Below are 15183 nucleotides of genomic sequence, written 5' to 3'. Positions count from 1 at the left end.
TGTAAAACCAACTAAATGTATCATGCTGTTGCAAATACAAAATGATGCCCTGTTGGCCTGGTACTTGTCTTATTTCCATTCTTCCTTTGGCCAGTAACAGCAACAAGTGGGTGAAAAAAAGTTGACTTGCGAAAAAGGCGATGTTTCACCCAAGATAAAAAGGACAGGGCAGTTGCCTCCCACCGTTCACTGAAGACCATGATTAAAGACCACTGACCTGACCCATGAAACCAACACAAACTAAAAGCATGCAGAATGCACTTCATGTAGTTTTGACTTTTAATTTCAAAGCTGATGTCTTACTACTAGTACTGCTGGCCTCGGTGAGAATGTGCTCCTCTTCTTGTAAAAAGCGGGCTCCTCATTATTTAACAGTATTTGCAGTTTGGCATGTTTAGGATAATCATCCCACTTGTTCTCCAGACGTGCGGTTTTCCTGCTGCCTTCATCGAAACTCGGAATGTCACGTTTTACGTACATTTCCTACTGCCCATTGAAGAGCGTTTGGTCTTAGAAGGCTTACCCGTGTATTGGAAATAATTTGATAGCTCATTCGCACTGGAATCACGTCTATTGTATTAAATGCATGGACTTTATTTAAAGTGTAGGATTAAATAGGATACTATTGCTGATGTGCATTAGTTAGTGACTACTAAGGACAAAGGACTAAGTACGTACTTAAAGATAAGATAAAAAGCGAACATAATTACACAATGGCAGCAATTATAGATACAGATTTCGCAAATGTTTTGCTTCGGTGCTTCCTTAATGTGATACAATTAAACAGGTTATATCCTCGTTTTTTTTTGGTTAACGCTCAGTTTGAAAGTGATTTCCGAAAGCCCCTGAAGGCAGCATTCCCCTCCCGCAGTCAGAGCAGTGAGGGCCCCCTCCGCCCCCCTCCTCCTCCTGCTCCCAGTGAAAACTGAGATAGTGAGGAAAAAGCAACGGGAGGAAAGACCATGGAGGGAGGAAGCTGGATGTATTAGCTAGTTTACTGCTTGAGGGAACTTTTTTTCCTTCTTTCGTTTTCGCCCGCACAGATTAAAGTGGCTCAATGTGGCGATATCCGGTGTGTATTTTAAGTGCTGGGGAAACGTCGTAAATATCCAAACATTCCCCGACAGTGTGACCGCGGACGGTTAGCACAACCCGACGAAAGTTAGCCTGCTCCGGCTAACTTAGCTTGGCTCGGCTAGCGAGGAAGGACAAAAAAAGGCAGGCTAGTGGAACAAGAGTTAGGGCTGAAAGTGGCGCTGCGGCGTAAAGTAACTAGTAATGTTGCCTCTCGGGATTAACTTCAGATACGGATGAGAAAGAAATTGGCGACTGGGGAACACCGAGAACAACTGCGAGCCAGACGACCACTGCTATGTTGGGGTTGATTCACGGCTCTGGCAGCCCGCCTGAGTCCCGAGGTTGGCCACACTCGGTGCTGTGGAGGCTTGGGGGCTTCTTCTTCCTCCTGCTGCTGGAAGGGGCCGGCTGCCTCGCCAACCCGAGCAGCACTTCAGGCGTCAACAACAACAACAACAACAACAACAGCCCGAGCGTCAACATTTACATGAGTGTGGAGGAGGTGAAGAAGCTTTTGGGTAAGAAGGCCTGCATGTAAAGTCTTCCAACTTTTGTTATCAGTGTATCTCTTATCTGTGTCTGTGTCTCTCCTGTGTGTGTGTGGTGTGTGTGTGTGTAAAGAGTGTGTGTGTGTGTGTTATGATGCAGTTGTGCCAGTGTGTCCCTCACATCTGTAGGTCTCCTTCTGAAACTGTACTGAACTCCAGACAAGCATAACAGCTCTTATTGTGTTAAAAGAGCAGCCACAGTGCTCACATACAGTACGGACCTATAGTAATTTGGCTCCCTGGCCCACAGATGAGCATTACATTTTGAGCCCATGAGTTCACTGTAATACACAACATGGACTACATCTGCTGCACACATTATTACTTTAATCATTTGATGTGCTAACTGTGTGTTGGGCCAACGGTAACATCAAACTAAGTTGGGAAAAAAAGGAGTTATGATTACATAAGAGAAGAAAACAACGTTACTTATTCATTTAAAGGCCTCATTCTGTCTATGTGCATTATAAATGATTTGTCGTGATATGTCCGCTGTGCCATGACAAAAATAGTAAACCTGCTGGGTGGTAATTGATTATTACGAGCTGTGCTGTGGATAGTAGCATGAGCATATCGATGAAGATGCACCGCTTCACAAAACCTGTACGCATCATGTGTGGATCTTTTTAACGTAAATCAGTGCAACTGTTAAGAAAACAGACTTGAATCAGCTCCACAGCCGCAGTGTGTTTGGACCTCGGGCTGCATCGAGAAAGGTATGCTGTCACTAGGAATCGTAGAGAGAAGGAAGAGACTGAACCATACGTTCAAAAACCACAACCAGAGTGTGACATTTGTGGTTAGTGTCAGTGGTAGGTTATATGAACTGCTGTTGGAGCCCATCATGCAGCTGCAGAAGATGGATACAACTGTGTCCGACCAGATTTGAGCCAAGGGCACTATGGCATTGTGTAACTGCCTTGGCCATATTGAGGCTTCAGCATTTGAGCTCTACTGTACACAGATATTATAAAAGAGACAGAACTGTGCTGGTTTTACTTCGCTGTTTGGCTGTGAACGGACTAACATCCTGTGTCCTGGTGCCACGGTCGAGCCAGTCTTTAGATAAAGTTGTTAATTTCGGGTTTACTGAAGATGTCTGGAGGGTGCCGTTTGGAAACTAGTCATTTACCACGTGAGTGCCTCTGTACAGTCTAATGAATGGGTAGAAGTGCTAGTGCGTAAGGTCTTTGTGGAGGGAGAAAGCTGATGGTGCAGCTTCTCAAGCGGACTGATGTGCTGCTGTAAATCTATGTATCAGCATTCTTTTAGTAGGACTTTCAGTACGACTGTCCATTTATGTGGGAGAAAGCATTAAAGTGCGTTTTTGAACAGGAAGTTGTGCTGGCGAACCTCTTAATGCTGTATAGGCAAATTCATGGCAGATTTAGCAGATCTTGTGACGCTTTCAAATATGTAAACAGTTTTCTAATAAGAGCATTTAACTATCACTCATTGTGCTTAAAAAAACACGTCCACTCCTTTCCTCCCCTCTATAATCTGACTGGTGTTAGAGCGTAGGCTGCTCGTGTCCCTTTTGGTTCTTCTCGTTCTCCATCACGCTAGAGTTAATCTTCAGTTGCCAGACGAGGGCCTCTCTTGTGGTTTGCTTAAAAACCTTGTCTGGTCGTATGGAGAAATCTCTTAATGTTTGACAACTATGTGTGGGAAGCTAAAAAGTATGTGTGGACAGAAACTTCCATGATGCAGTGGCAACTGTAGGAAAAACCATGTTGGAAGGAGGTTAAACTGGCATCACTTTGGTGATAGGCCGCTGCTGGGGAGTCTCACTGCACATTCATGTATACGTCCAAAGTTTGCAGTTGTTTTTAAGAAAGCTGGTGCAGCACAGGTCAATAAATGAAAATACATGAATTACATTGTGCCCAGCTGCTTCCAGTCCTGATGCACACATGCTGTAACATACATGCGTACAACGAACTGTTGACAAAAAAGAAATATAATCTCCTAAAATTGTTTATTGTTTGCTTTAAACCTCAAAGAGCTTGTGTCTGTTGACGTTGGGAGTTTCTGCAGAGTCTTGTTTTAAAAATAGGAGTATCCGGAGCACCAGGCATGGCTGTCCGAGGGTAGGGACTGGATGACATTTTGATTTCGCTGCTGAGACATTATATTATCCAAATACTGCCCAGTACAATATTCAAATTGCAGAAGCTGCTATTATTTGTTAAATAATATACTATAATGTTAAGCATTATCATGAAGTACTGTAGTGCTGCAGAGATGGCCTGGCCGACAAATCTTGACATGTGTCAAACGTGTGTTTGGTACAAACCCCAACAACTGTCACATCGTGATTTTCACAGCTTTTTCAGTGAAAATTAAATTTGTGATTCAAAAATGATCATTGCCACACTAATCATTAATTATATTGCAATCGTAATCTCTGTCAAAATTACTAATTTGTTTTTACCATATTGTGCAGTCCTAATAATTGGCATATTGGTTTGGACCAGAATAAATGGTGCCATGTGCTAGAAGTCTCAATGACGTCTCATATATTTTGAGTTGTCATAGCAGCAAAGGCACTGGTGTAATTAATAACATTAATGATGAATATCCCAGTAAGCCATCCACTGAGCCAACATGCACAATAGCACTTTTTCACAGAAGACACTTTGTCTTGTCCACAGTAGGAAAAGCACAGATGTAAATAATAAAATGAAGGATGGCTGAACTCCATGTAGCTGCTTCACTTTCAGGGTCCCAGTATTATTTGTGCTGACTCACTGTCGCACTGTCATGGCAGAGCCATCGTTAATGTTATTAGTAACACCTGTGCTTTTCCTACTAAGACAATTGACATGTCTGCCTTTTAGTAATGTACAGGAAGGGCTGAACGATTCATCGTGTTTAGATTAAAATGTTGAATTGATAGTCACAAGAACAACATTTGTAATTAGGCAATAACACAAATGTAATAGCAGTGTCTTAACAAGCTGTAAGAAGTGAGAGAGTTTATTTGTTGGCTGCTTCTTTCACAGGCAAATTTAGTCTGATGTAACCAATGAATGGTCATTTCTGCTGTTGACCAAACTACAAAATAACATTCTTGCTGCCTGGCAAAGATGCTCTCAGCGTGCTGGTTTCTGTGCATTTTTTTCTTTTGTTTAGAAATAAACAGCCCTACATATCATTATGCTGTTTGAAAAGATGGAGTGGACTGTGTCTTTCTCTTTTTGCTTCTAGAAGTCTTTCTCTAGTTAAACGATCAAGCCGATCAGCTCACATTGCTCCGGACTGCTAACGAGCTACCTACCCGCTCAACTTTAGTGCACAAAATCTTTGTTTTGAGCTAATCATCATCTTTTTTAAAATCTATATTTTTGGGGGGCTTTTTTGCCTTTGCCTCAGACGCCCGCTCTACCAGGTGAGCTACAAGGGTTAAGGTTAAAGATGATTCTCTTTAAAGCTCTGAATAATGACCCACAGGATTTGGGACTGTAAAGCACTTCATCCAGTTAGTCTGAAGTTACCGTGAGTTCAAGCAGCCACTCTGCAGTTACATTCTCAGACATGAATAACCAGAAGTTTGCCATTATTCCCTTAAATGGTATACTCAAGTTTACCACAACTGTGATGTCATACTGCTATATACTATGGACACGTATCTTGTTTAATGCTTTGCAGACCACAAATGCAGGACAGGAGTTTAATTTATAGCCAAGAAACGCCATATCAGTCAGGGAGACTGCAGTCAGACAATAGTGTGTCATTGATTACCTGTACACACAGGTCACTGGGGCCAAGGCCTGAGCATTCCTCCTTAATGTTTAACCCTTTAAAATCCTCACTGCTTTTTGAAGTTTCTTGAAATTCATTGGCTCCACAGGATTTCTATTCATTGCAAATGTTCATAATGAAGTAATAAAAGTGTATTTGGCAATAAAGCTTAGAGGCATTATTGTGAGAGGGGGAAGTGACATCACCAAGTAATGTAGTCTTGCTGGGGTCTCTCTGCTTTTTAAGGATTTCATTTGGATAACTTGAACAAACAACCTGACTCTCAAGGGGTGGTTGAGGAACAGGAAAACGTCATGCCTGAATTGAAACAGGGTTTTGCATCCACGGCATGTTTGTCCGTGGATGAACTGCAGGCAGCATCCCTGATTGTTTTTGCACATGACTAATGGGTAGTGAACTGTCTGTCTCAACAACGCTACTCTCCACATGCATATCCCATATCAGCTGTGTCTCAGGACCTGTATCCTGGGTTTGAATTGTGTTCCAGTTAAAACATGGCAAGTTACAGGACCCACAGGAGAGGAACTGCTTTCGATTTGGGTCAGAAGCGGACCAGACCATCTTTTTTAGATGTGAAGCCACCTCGTTGATCTGGTGATTCATTGTGTACAGTTTAAGATTTCTGGAATGTAGTGAAGGTCGATAAAGGTTCAAGCTGAAATTTAGCGAATCATTTTTAAGTAATTACATATGAGTAGGAATATAGTCCTGAGGATTCATGAAACAGACGTACAATCAATTTTGATGAAGTATGACTTACAAAGAAAATCAGGTATAGATACTTATTTATAAGACCTTACTTTGACGTGGAAATGATTTGATCTCTTGAAAAATGACTTAAATGAAAAAATTGTTGCAGATGAATTTTCTGTCAATCAACTAATCAATTAATTGACTAGCTGTTTAAGTTCCAGTTTGCTGTGAAGGTTTCAAAATAACCAGAGAATCTTTTCCTTTAAATGTTGTTCAGAAATGTATTACTGTTGCAAGAGAGACACTGCAGCACACTGCTCACTGACACCAGGCCAGTCTGCATTCATAAGGCCCATGACCAAGCTATGACATTGGTTTTACACGCTCCAATAGCTTTATTTCTTGCCCTGTTTCCTGGCCATCCATGTGATAATTTAGATGAGGGATGAAGTAAAAAAAAAGTTTTCTGTACATTCATGTGCTGTCTCCTATAATAATGACTTTTTTGAGCCCCGTTTTCCATGCTAGAATCACCAGTCGGCTTGATCCCTAACACATTACTCTGAGGAATTTTTCTCGCTGGAAAGTAAGCACTAAGAGAGTCTGTTTTCTAGTTCTTGCATGGCATACTTAGTCTGTCACTGGTCTTGCTGCTCACTGTAGCAGTGCTGAGCTTTTCCAGTCAAAGCAAAACCATAGCTTCCCACTCCACAACCAAAATTAGTATTGTGTAGAGAAAATAAGCAGTTCCCCTATTAAAATTGTTTTTTCCAATACTTATATACTTACTTAATAGGGAAGGAGGAACATGTTTTGTGTGGCTACAATTGTTGACAGATTGTAATCAGTCTAACTACACCTGGTATTACAACTATCTCACATATTACAATCTAAAGCACGGAAATTTTCCATTTTATTTCAATGTAACTTCCAACAATGTGGTCATTTTTTCCACCCACACAATCAGGTGAGTGGGTCAGAGTTTGGCTTAATTCCTCTGGATGAGCATGGAAAAATGAAAATATCCAGGTCCTCTTTAAAAAAAACCCTGTGAGCAAGTGTGTAAAATTGTCTGAAGAGCCAAGTGCATGTCGGCTAAGCAGCCTTCCTCCCCTCCTCCAAAGAGCTGAAAGGCAAGCAGGGGCTTTGAAAAAGAGCCTGTGAACAGCGAGGAGTGATTGGCAGCAGCATTCATTTCCTTCATGCCACTCTCCAAGGATCCTGTGGTTGAATAGAGGAGCAATCTTTTGTCTGAGAGCTGCTGCGCTCAGACAAAAGATGGGTCTTTGCTTTACAGGAGCTTTCCTTTTTATAAATTGTTGCCCTTGTGTTAAATGTGAATATTGGCATCGGAAATATACAATCATGTTTTATTTTCTGCCTGTATGACAGCAAATCCCGTAAGAGTTTGAGTTGCTCTGTAATTCTGTTGAGACTGCCGTCATGCTTGAGTAACATTGATGACATTTTGTCGTTTTGTTGTGGAAATGAAGAAATATTACGAGCAGTAGTAATCAGATATTTCCTTTTTTAGTTTCTGTAGCATTTCTAAGAGAATGTAATTTAGTTAGGAAGCACACCTTCCTAAACTAAAAAAATACAGAACTATTTGACCTTGCACACACAGCCCATGCTTTCAAACTGCTTCTGTACCCACAAAGCTGCCCATGTAAAACAGCATCCAAAAATAGATGAATAAGGTGGTGTGCGTGAGACCTCTTAAATGACCCGTTAGTCAGCCCAAGATGAAGTAATTCTGCCTCAAACAGCTAATCATTTTTTTCAGTAAACCATCTGATATTTGTTGAGTAAACTAAGGAGCCCCTTTAAGCAACAAATAGCCATCAACGAGGTGCCTATAAAGGGACAGCGGCAGACAGTCTTGCTCAGTTCCCTAACCCTGCCTTCATCCTTCTCTGCCCTCAGGGCACTCCATGGAATAAAAGAGGGAAACTGATGTATGGTTTCTTTGAAGCGAGTCAAAGAAAACCACAAAGATTGTGACTTAATGTGTGTTTTTTTTTCCTGGCTGTAAGATACTTTCAGATGTCACTAGTTGTGCAACCAGTGCTGCTGTTGCAGTCCGTGAAAGCTTAGTTTGTATCTATGTTCAGGATGTTTGGTTGTGTTTTTCAGATACGATACCTCATCACGATAACTTTATTCTACATTATTATTGCACTTGCCTTTTCATTAAAACGCTTTCATGCATTTCTTCAATGGCTGGAAGTAAACAAGACTTCTGTTGGATTTTTGTTGGGACATGCACTAAAGCTTGGCAATGCCTAGCCTTTCCTTTGGCAACAAAGGTGTGTGGCTGCCGGTGAAAAAACCCTCACTAATCAATTTTCAATCCAAATGAAGCACAAATTTTAACTGCATTTCCAAAAAGTCATCAAAACAATTGTTTGTCTCTTCAGTGTCAAATTACTTTTAAGTCACGTTTTATATAGGTCATGATTTATTCGACAAGTCTGTTTACATTGCACTTATTGCTGTTTTTGGTTTTGACATTTAAGCATATTCCAACTTTTCTTTTTTTTTTTCTTTTTTTTATAAATATGTGGTGTTTCCATGTGTTTCTAAAATGTTAGATGGAAATGCACTGGAGTGGCCAGTAAACTGGCCCATGGCAACACTTGGCTGTCATCACTATCAAACATTTTGGAGTTTTGCGTGTAGCGTAATCTTTACCAACTCCTGTAAACCTGCCACAGCTTACTTCAGATACATGCTGTTCCATAAAGGCTGTAACTAAGTAGGTGCTTTTTACTCTTCGGTAAGATACAGATGCTTACCACACCTGAAAGTTGTCTGATGAAGGATAAAACTGGTGTTTATACAACTGCTCTTTATACATCAGTCCTGCAGTCTTTGTAGCCTGGATAAAGAGTTCAAGCAAAACTGCTCTGAGGTGCCCTTCATCTCTGAAAGCCAATTGTGAAATGGGATGGCATGTCAGGTGATTTCCTGCTGAAATTGTTAACCCGGTGCCTCGTGTTAGAGTGGTTATTAAAAAAAATGGTGGCTATTTGAGGATCCAAAGCCAAAATGACATTTTCTTGAAAAAGGCCATTAAATACCTTTTTGGTATGTGTAGTGAACATTTTTTCTTTCAAGTTTTAAAATGTGTTTTGGACTTTTAAATGTAGTGCATTTAGCGTCACTATCACAGTGTAAAGACCCTTCATGTTTTTAATAAATACCATTAAACTATAGTTGATAGCCTGAGCTGCTGTTTTGATGAGATACAAAGTAAAAGTATTAGAGACAGTCTAACTACTATTGGGCTTTGTGTTTTATAAAGCATCTAACAATTCTTGCAATCATTTAAATCAGCACTTGAGTCACTGCCTGTTCTGAACTTGGTTTGAATGTGTCATCAGTCTACTTTAATTTTCATGTCAAAGCCCCCATTTAATGGGGAACAACGTATTCATCCACTTAGTCATCTGTTTGCATTGAAGCTGTCGTTTGACATGTTTTTTTCTACTGTTTTCCCCATTCCAGGTCGTCTTAGCATTGGGCAACTTTACATGATGTCTTTTTCAACCATAGACCAAAGCCTGGTCTCCTCAGTTTATAGCCTTCCTTGTGTGTCTGATATCTTAGATCTTGAGATCCTTCGTACATTATCCTCCCCTCTCCTGCCTCATTCATGCCTGTGGATTTGTTTGGAGTTTCCAGTTGATAGAGTTTCACGCGAGCCCTTATTTTCTCCTTCCTTGGTTAATGTGGCCAGTATCTTCCCACTGAGAGGCTGGAGGGAGTGTTTATCTCCTGAGCACTCAGGGATGAAGGCTTCGGGAGGTATAGTGTCGACTGTGTGCACAAGAGGGTCTTTGTTATATCTGTCCTGGACCTTACCACCTGGCCACTGCCACCTTTTGTTCTCCTCTTTCGAAGTCTGCAACATGATCCACAGCTTGCAAGAGAACACTGCCTGTCGACTTAAAACTTTGTAGAGCCCAAAATGAGGCAAACTTTGATTGGTTATTCCCTGCTGTGTTTGTTGCTGTAATTTATAGCTTTGTGTTTGGTATTTTTAATACATTTGTAAGATTTTATATGTGATGTTATCTAACAGTATCCATATCAGTTTGAGTGTCTCAGCCAGTTGAAAAATGTGGGAGGGGGAAGTGAGTAATCCTCACTGCTGAAAGAAGTGCCGATGTGCCCGTGAGCAAGGTACTTAAATTGTAGTCCAGTGGAGCTGCTAAGTGGCCAGCAGCAGTGGGCTGATTGAACGGGGGAAAGTCTCAGGTGTAGTATGTTCATACTCTAGGAATGTCAGCTGGGTGTTTGGTAGAAAAGAGCATGGGGTTTGTTTTGAGGTGAATCCCAGTCAAACCCACAAAGTTGTGCGACTGGGAATCTACATTATATTTGAACTTAAGTAGTGGCATCTTTGTAGCATCTCAAATAGATTTTTGAATGGCCATTTGAGATACAGTTGCCATGCTGTAAAGAATGGCAAGCTGGGAAGCCTCTCGCATCTTTGGAGTTCCCAGATAACACTGCTTTAACCCGATGGGATTATGGAGAAGAGGAGTACCTCGGTAGCCAAATGGTTATAGCTCATGCCCACTGTCACAACCGTCACCGGTTCGATGCCTGCTGGCAACATTTGTTGTCACTATCCAATAAAGGTAAAAAAAAAAAAAGATCAGATCAGAAAAAGAAAGAAATAAACCATAGAATGTGACAAACTTGCTAACCCAACTGGCTATGGACTAGGGACCGAAGTGAGTGTGTCTCCTTCACGCACGCACTTATGTTGCCCTACTGCCCTATGTTCTTTACACAAAGCTGTCTACCTACGAGGAAACCAACTCTTCAAATAGGTTATTGTTAAGCCTTTAAGGAAAGCTCTATTTTTTTGTTTGTTATAATATAGAGTAGAGAGCAAGCATTTGATCAGGACCGTGAAAGCATGTATTGTAATGCTGGCTTTTTTTTTTATCATTAGAAACGATACCAGTCAGTGACTCGTATGTGTGTTTTTAAACTACCTGTTCACACACTAATCGTTTATTTTGTATTTTTTTACTTAGTAATAGTAGTTATACCACAGGACTAATGCTGTGTGTATTGTGCATTGAAAGGGTTATTGTTCACTGTAATCATTCCACCTGTGCATACTGGCTTCCTCTCACGACTCCAAAGTAACATATGGGGGACAAAATGTGTTTCAAACTTTAGCCAAGGTTAATATGAAGCCTCAGTAGCTTGAGTGAGCTAAATCAAGTGGGTATCACAGTCCTGCGAATCACAGAGTGAATTTCATGCTAGAAAGACTGGATCTTTAGAAAATACCTGCTTGTCTTATATTAGCTTTGGCGAAATGTTAGAATGCACTGTGGATTTTGTCCACTACACACACTACAGTGGAGCCACTTGGAAAGAAGGAAGGTTAGGAATACGGCCAGAATGGACAGGAGGAATGATTACAGCAACCAATAAGTCTAAAGTCTACAGTACTATAATGTGTAATATGAGACCAGTATTCTGTTGAGACAGACTTGTGCACTACAAATATGCAATGTAAACCGTGGCACTGATTTTACCAGTTGGTTCTTAAGGCTGCACGTCACTGTGGGCTAAACTGTAAGGAAGCCAAGTTTTATCCAAACATAGCTGCACACATTAGTATGTTCTTCCTGAAGGCTAATTCATGAAAATGGTTTGACTGAGGCAGAACATGTGAGGTCTCAATATAAGCTGAAAATGATGTATTCAATTTTTTGGAAAAGGTCTGATAATAGATTTATTTTTCCGTTTGTTTCACCAACAGAACGTGGTGTCATTTATTTCTTGCAGTAGGAAAATCAGCTTTCAAAATGGGAAAATGGAGCGTTTGTTACTGTAAGCGTTAATCTTCTTTGTCATTGTTATTTCTTTGTGCTCAAGTGTACAAGAGTGTTTTCAGATCAGTGCAGGTGACACAGTGTGTTGTGCCCTGGGTATTGTTAATCACTTGACACCAGCAGAGAGAAATGGAAATGTCCAGCAGGAAATAATCCCTCAAAACATAACAAGCTGCCAAGTTATCGGGCTGGAATTCAAAATCATGTTGTTGTTTTCCATTGGTGCTTAAGAATATTGTTAGCATTAGAGACGTTTGTATCTGTACTAGCAAACAGCGTGATGATGCAGTGAGGCACTTTATATGTTGTGACCAAATACTGACTAACAAGAATCTTGTTTACAGGCACACCTTCTAGGAATGCTGTTTTCCCATTCCAGAGAGCAAAGAGAGTGTGAGTCAGTAGTGAAACTGCAGTGCATGCTTCAACGTCCTTCACCTCAGGAAGCACCTATTCCCCGTCCTACGTCTGTGCACACTGACAGGATCCCGTTGCCATCCCTTCACATTCCTGTTTTGAAGTTGCTGCAGTTAGGGTGGATGGCTATGGTGCTGTGGGAGGGACAAACTTGAGCCACACTCACACCAGTCCTCCTTGGGCTTTTATGCCTGGTTGCATAGCTTAATTGGTATCAAAGCAGTGTGGCCACATGTTGAGACAAGGGAGGTACACAGAGTTGAGCATGAGAAGGGCAATTATTACAGGACTAAACTGTGTGGCCGTGTGCACCATCTGTTAACTGCCTACATATACGCTTGTGAGAGACTGCATAGAAGAGCTGGGCAGTATAACAAAATATCAGATTTTCAGATTTGATCATAAGTACATGTATTTTCCAGTTGCTTATTTAAAGCTAAGCCAAAAGTTAAAAATGCTGTAGTCAACAGTTTTATATTAACAATGGATCAAATGACTCTAGCATATGTTATCACCAGACTGCAGTTTATCTGAACTTTAGTTTTATAGTTTCTTTCAGCTCATTGTTTTGGTTTTGCGGTTCACTCTCACTGCTCTTATCAGCATCGTTTTTAGATGCTGAAGGCAGCTGTTTTTAGTTGCAAAGTTCTGAAAATCAACTCTACCTACCTGCTTGGCACTAAACATTAAAAATGCAAAGCTAGCGGCTAGCTGGTGAACATAGTTTAAGATGAGTTAGCTTAATATTTCCCTCAAGAGTGGGTGAAGACCAAAACAACTCAGGGAGAACAAAGGAGAGCAAATACATTACATTTGGTATGTGGCCAGAAACACGACTTCAGATGAAAGCTAATGTTACTCTGTATCTGCTTGATGTGTACATTAGCCAAAAAATCTATTAATGCATATTAATGCAGGTATGATTGGCAAAGCAAATATTGGTTTAGTTAATGCCAATGGGGGAAAAAGTAAATATCCAATAAATCCTTCAGTCCACTATCTAGCTTTTTGTGGGGCTTTCACCTGCAACCCATGGTCTTCATCAGCAGCATGGAGTTTTCTCAGTTTTCATTGAGAGCTGAATAAAGCTCACCTAGCTGAGTTTGACAGTATGATCTGATCAAGAAAATTGAACTTCTAATGCTAAAATCTGGTGTGTTTTTTAGTTAATGATAATAATCAAATATAGTAAAGAATATATTTTAATTGTTTAACTACATATTACATGTAGACCTAAATTTAATTCTGTGTGTTTAAGTGAAAATGTACAAGGAGCAGTTTCTTAATTAAAGGAAAGGAAAGCCAGCAATCTAACTCTTTGGACTTGTTTAGATTCTAGTTTATGTAACACCCGTCCCCTCTCTGGGTTGGTAAATGCCTGAGAATGTTTTTAATTGAGCCAATGTGAGAAAGGTCTATGAGCCAGAGCTCTGAGACTGCCCGAGGGTATTGGGGGAGCCTGAGCACATTCTTCCTCTCTCTTTAAACTAGATACTCAGAGACTGATAGACAGACCCCACTCTGCCAGACACTTTCAAGGACTGATAGCACTGCCCCAGGCCAGGGTTGGGGATTTCACATTAGACTGGTATGACTTTTTGATGCAGCAGGACCCCAATGAAAGAACGCTTTAGAGTTTACTGTGTTAAAGTTAATGTAGAAGAAACACTGTCTGTGTATGATGTGTAAGATGTCCATGTACTACGGCATTTCTTACGCTATGCATTAAATAAAGGCTGAATGGTTGAACAGACTGTGGATGCTGTGTGCAAGTTCACATTTTTCTATCTAAGGCATTCCAGTCCGTTCCTCCAAACCCCTTACCCTGCCCAATTTTGTTTCCTGGATTGAAAATTGCGGTCATATTTTGGATGTTGTCTCACTTTAACGTTTTGAACTTGGGAACTTGGGCACTAAGAGGTCTCAAGTACTAACAGATGTGGTTAGTTCATCTCTCTTATTGGGGGGAAACCCTCCTAATCCAAGCTGGCAGTTTGAGTGGATATTTTACCATTTTCCTCCGGCTTGCTCTGTGTGTGCGCATGCTTGTGTACATATCTTCCTCTAAATTAAAAAAATTGATGTCCACTGTAGTGGTTTTTCTTCTTTCGAATGATTAAGTAAATTAATTTTCTCAAAAGGTACAATTTTATGTCCTCTGTTTTCACACAGGCCTAGATGCAGAGCTCTACTATGTGCGAGACAATGTGGTGAATCATTATGCTCTCTCCTTCACCCTGCCTGTGCCCAGTGAGACCAACAGCCTTCACTTCACATGGCATTCCAAGACAAAGGTAGGTCTCCTCATTGAGAATTATTGCTTACTTGAGCACACATTCAAGGCAGCCCATTTATGTGCTGACGTTTGTTCATCATACTTTGTTTATAGGTTGACTACCAGCTTGAATTCTTCATGGAAAACCCTGTTGCCATGAACCAACCACGGAGCAACATCTCCAGTCAGGGGGAGGTTCCCCGTGTTCCCTCTGGTTCGTCAGATATCTGCCTTTTTTGTGTCATGCACTCATAGGCCTCCTACATACTACATCTAAATTGTTTTGTTTTGGGTTTTAGTTGCCACAAAGTGTTTGTTAAAACATTATCCTAGCTACTGTATCATGTATGATCCCAGGCTCAACTAAAGGAGTAGTTTGACATTTTGGGAGATGGATTTTTATTGCTTTCTGGCTGAGAGTTTAGTGATAGATTGATACCACTCATTTCTATATGTTAAAGATTCACATTTAGGAGGATCTATTGGCAGAAATAGAATATAATATTCATAGGTATGTTTTCATAAGTGTATAATCACCTAA

General features: G+C 40.7%; 1 protein-coding gene across 3 annotated transcripts in view; it reads left to right on the top strand.

Moving 5' to 3' along the window:
* The first annotated feature begins 916 nt into the window (after positions 1 to 916).
* ryk (receptor like tyrosine kinase) overlaps positions 917 to 15183 on the top strand; it is a 39888-nt gene continuing 25621 nt past the window's right edge. For all 3 annotated transcript variants that reach the window (XM_035653360.1, XM_035653361.1, XM_035653359.1), the window contains exons 1-3: positions 917 to 1595; positions 14540 to 14661; positions 14757 to 14856. In XM_035653360.1, coding sequence (XP_035509253.1) covers positions 1373 to 1595; positions 14540 to 14661; positions 14757 to 14856 — 445 coding nt within the window. In that variant the 5' untranslated portion in view covers positions 917 to 1372. The remainder of the gene's footprint in view (positions 1596 to 14539; positions 14662 to 14756; positions 14857 to 15183) is intronic.

The sequence above is a fragment of the Morone saxatilis genome, unplaced genomic scaffold (genome assembly GCF_004916995.1).
Source record: "Morone saxatilis isolate NCDOM2014 unplaced genomic scaffold, NCSU_SB_2.0 Contig12, whole genome shotgun sequence".
NCBI lineage: Eukaryota > Metazoa > Chordata > Actinopteri > Moronidae > Morone > Morone saxatilis.
This window is presented reverse-complemented; position numbering and strand designations above follow the sequence as displayed.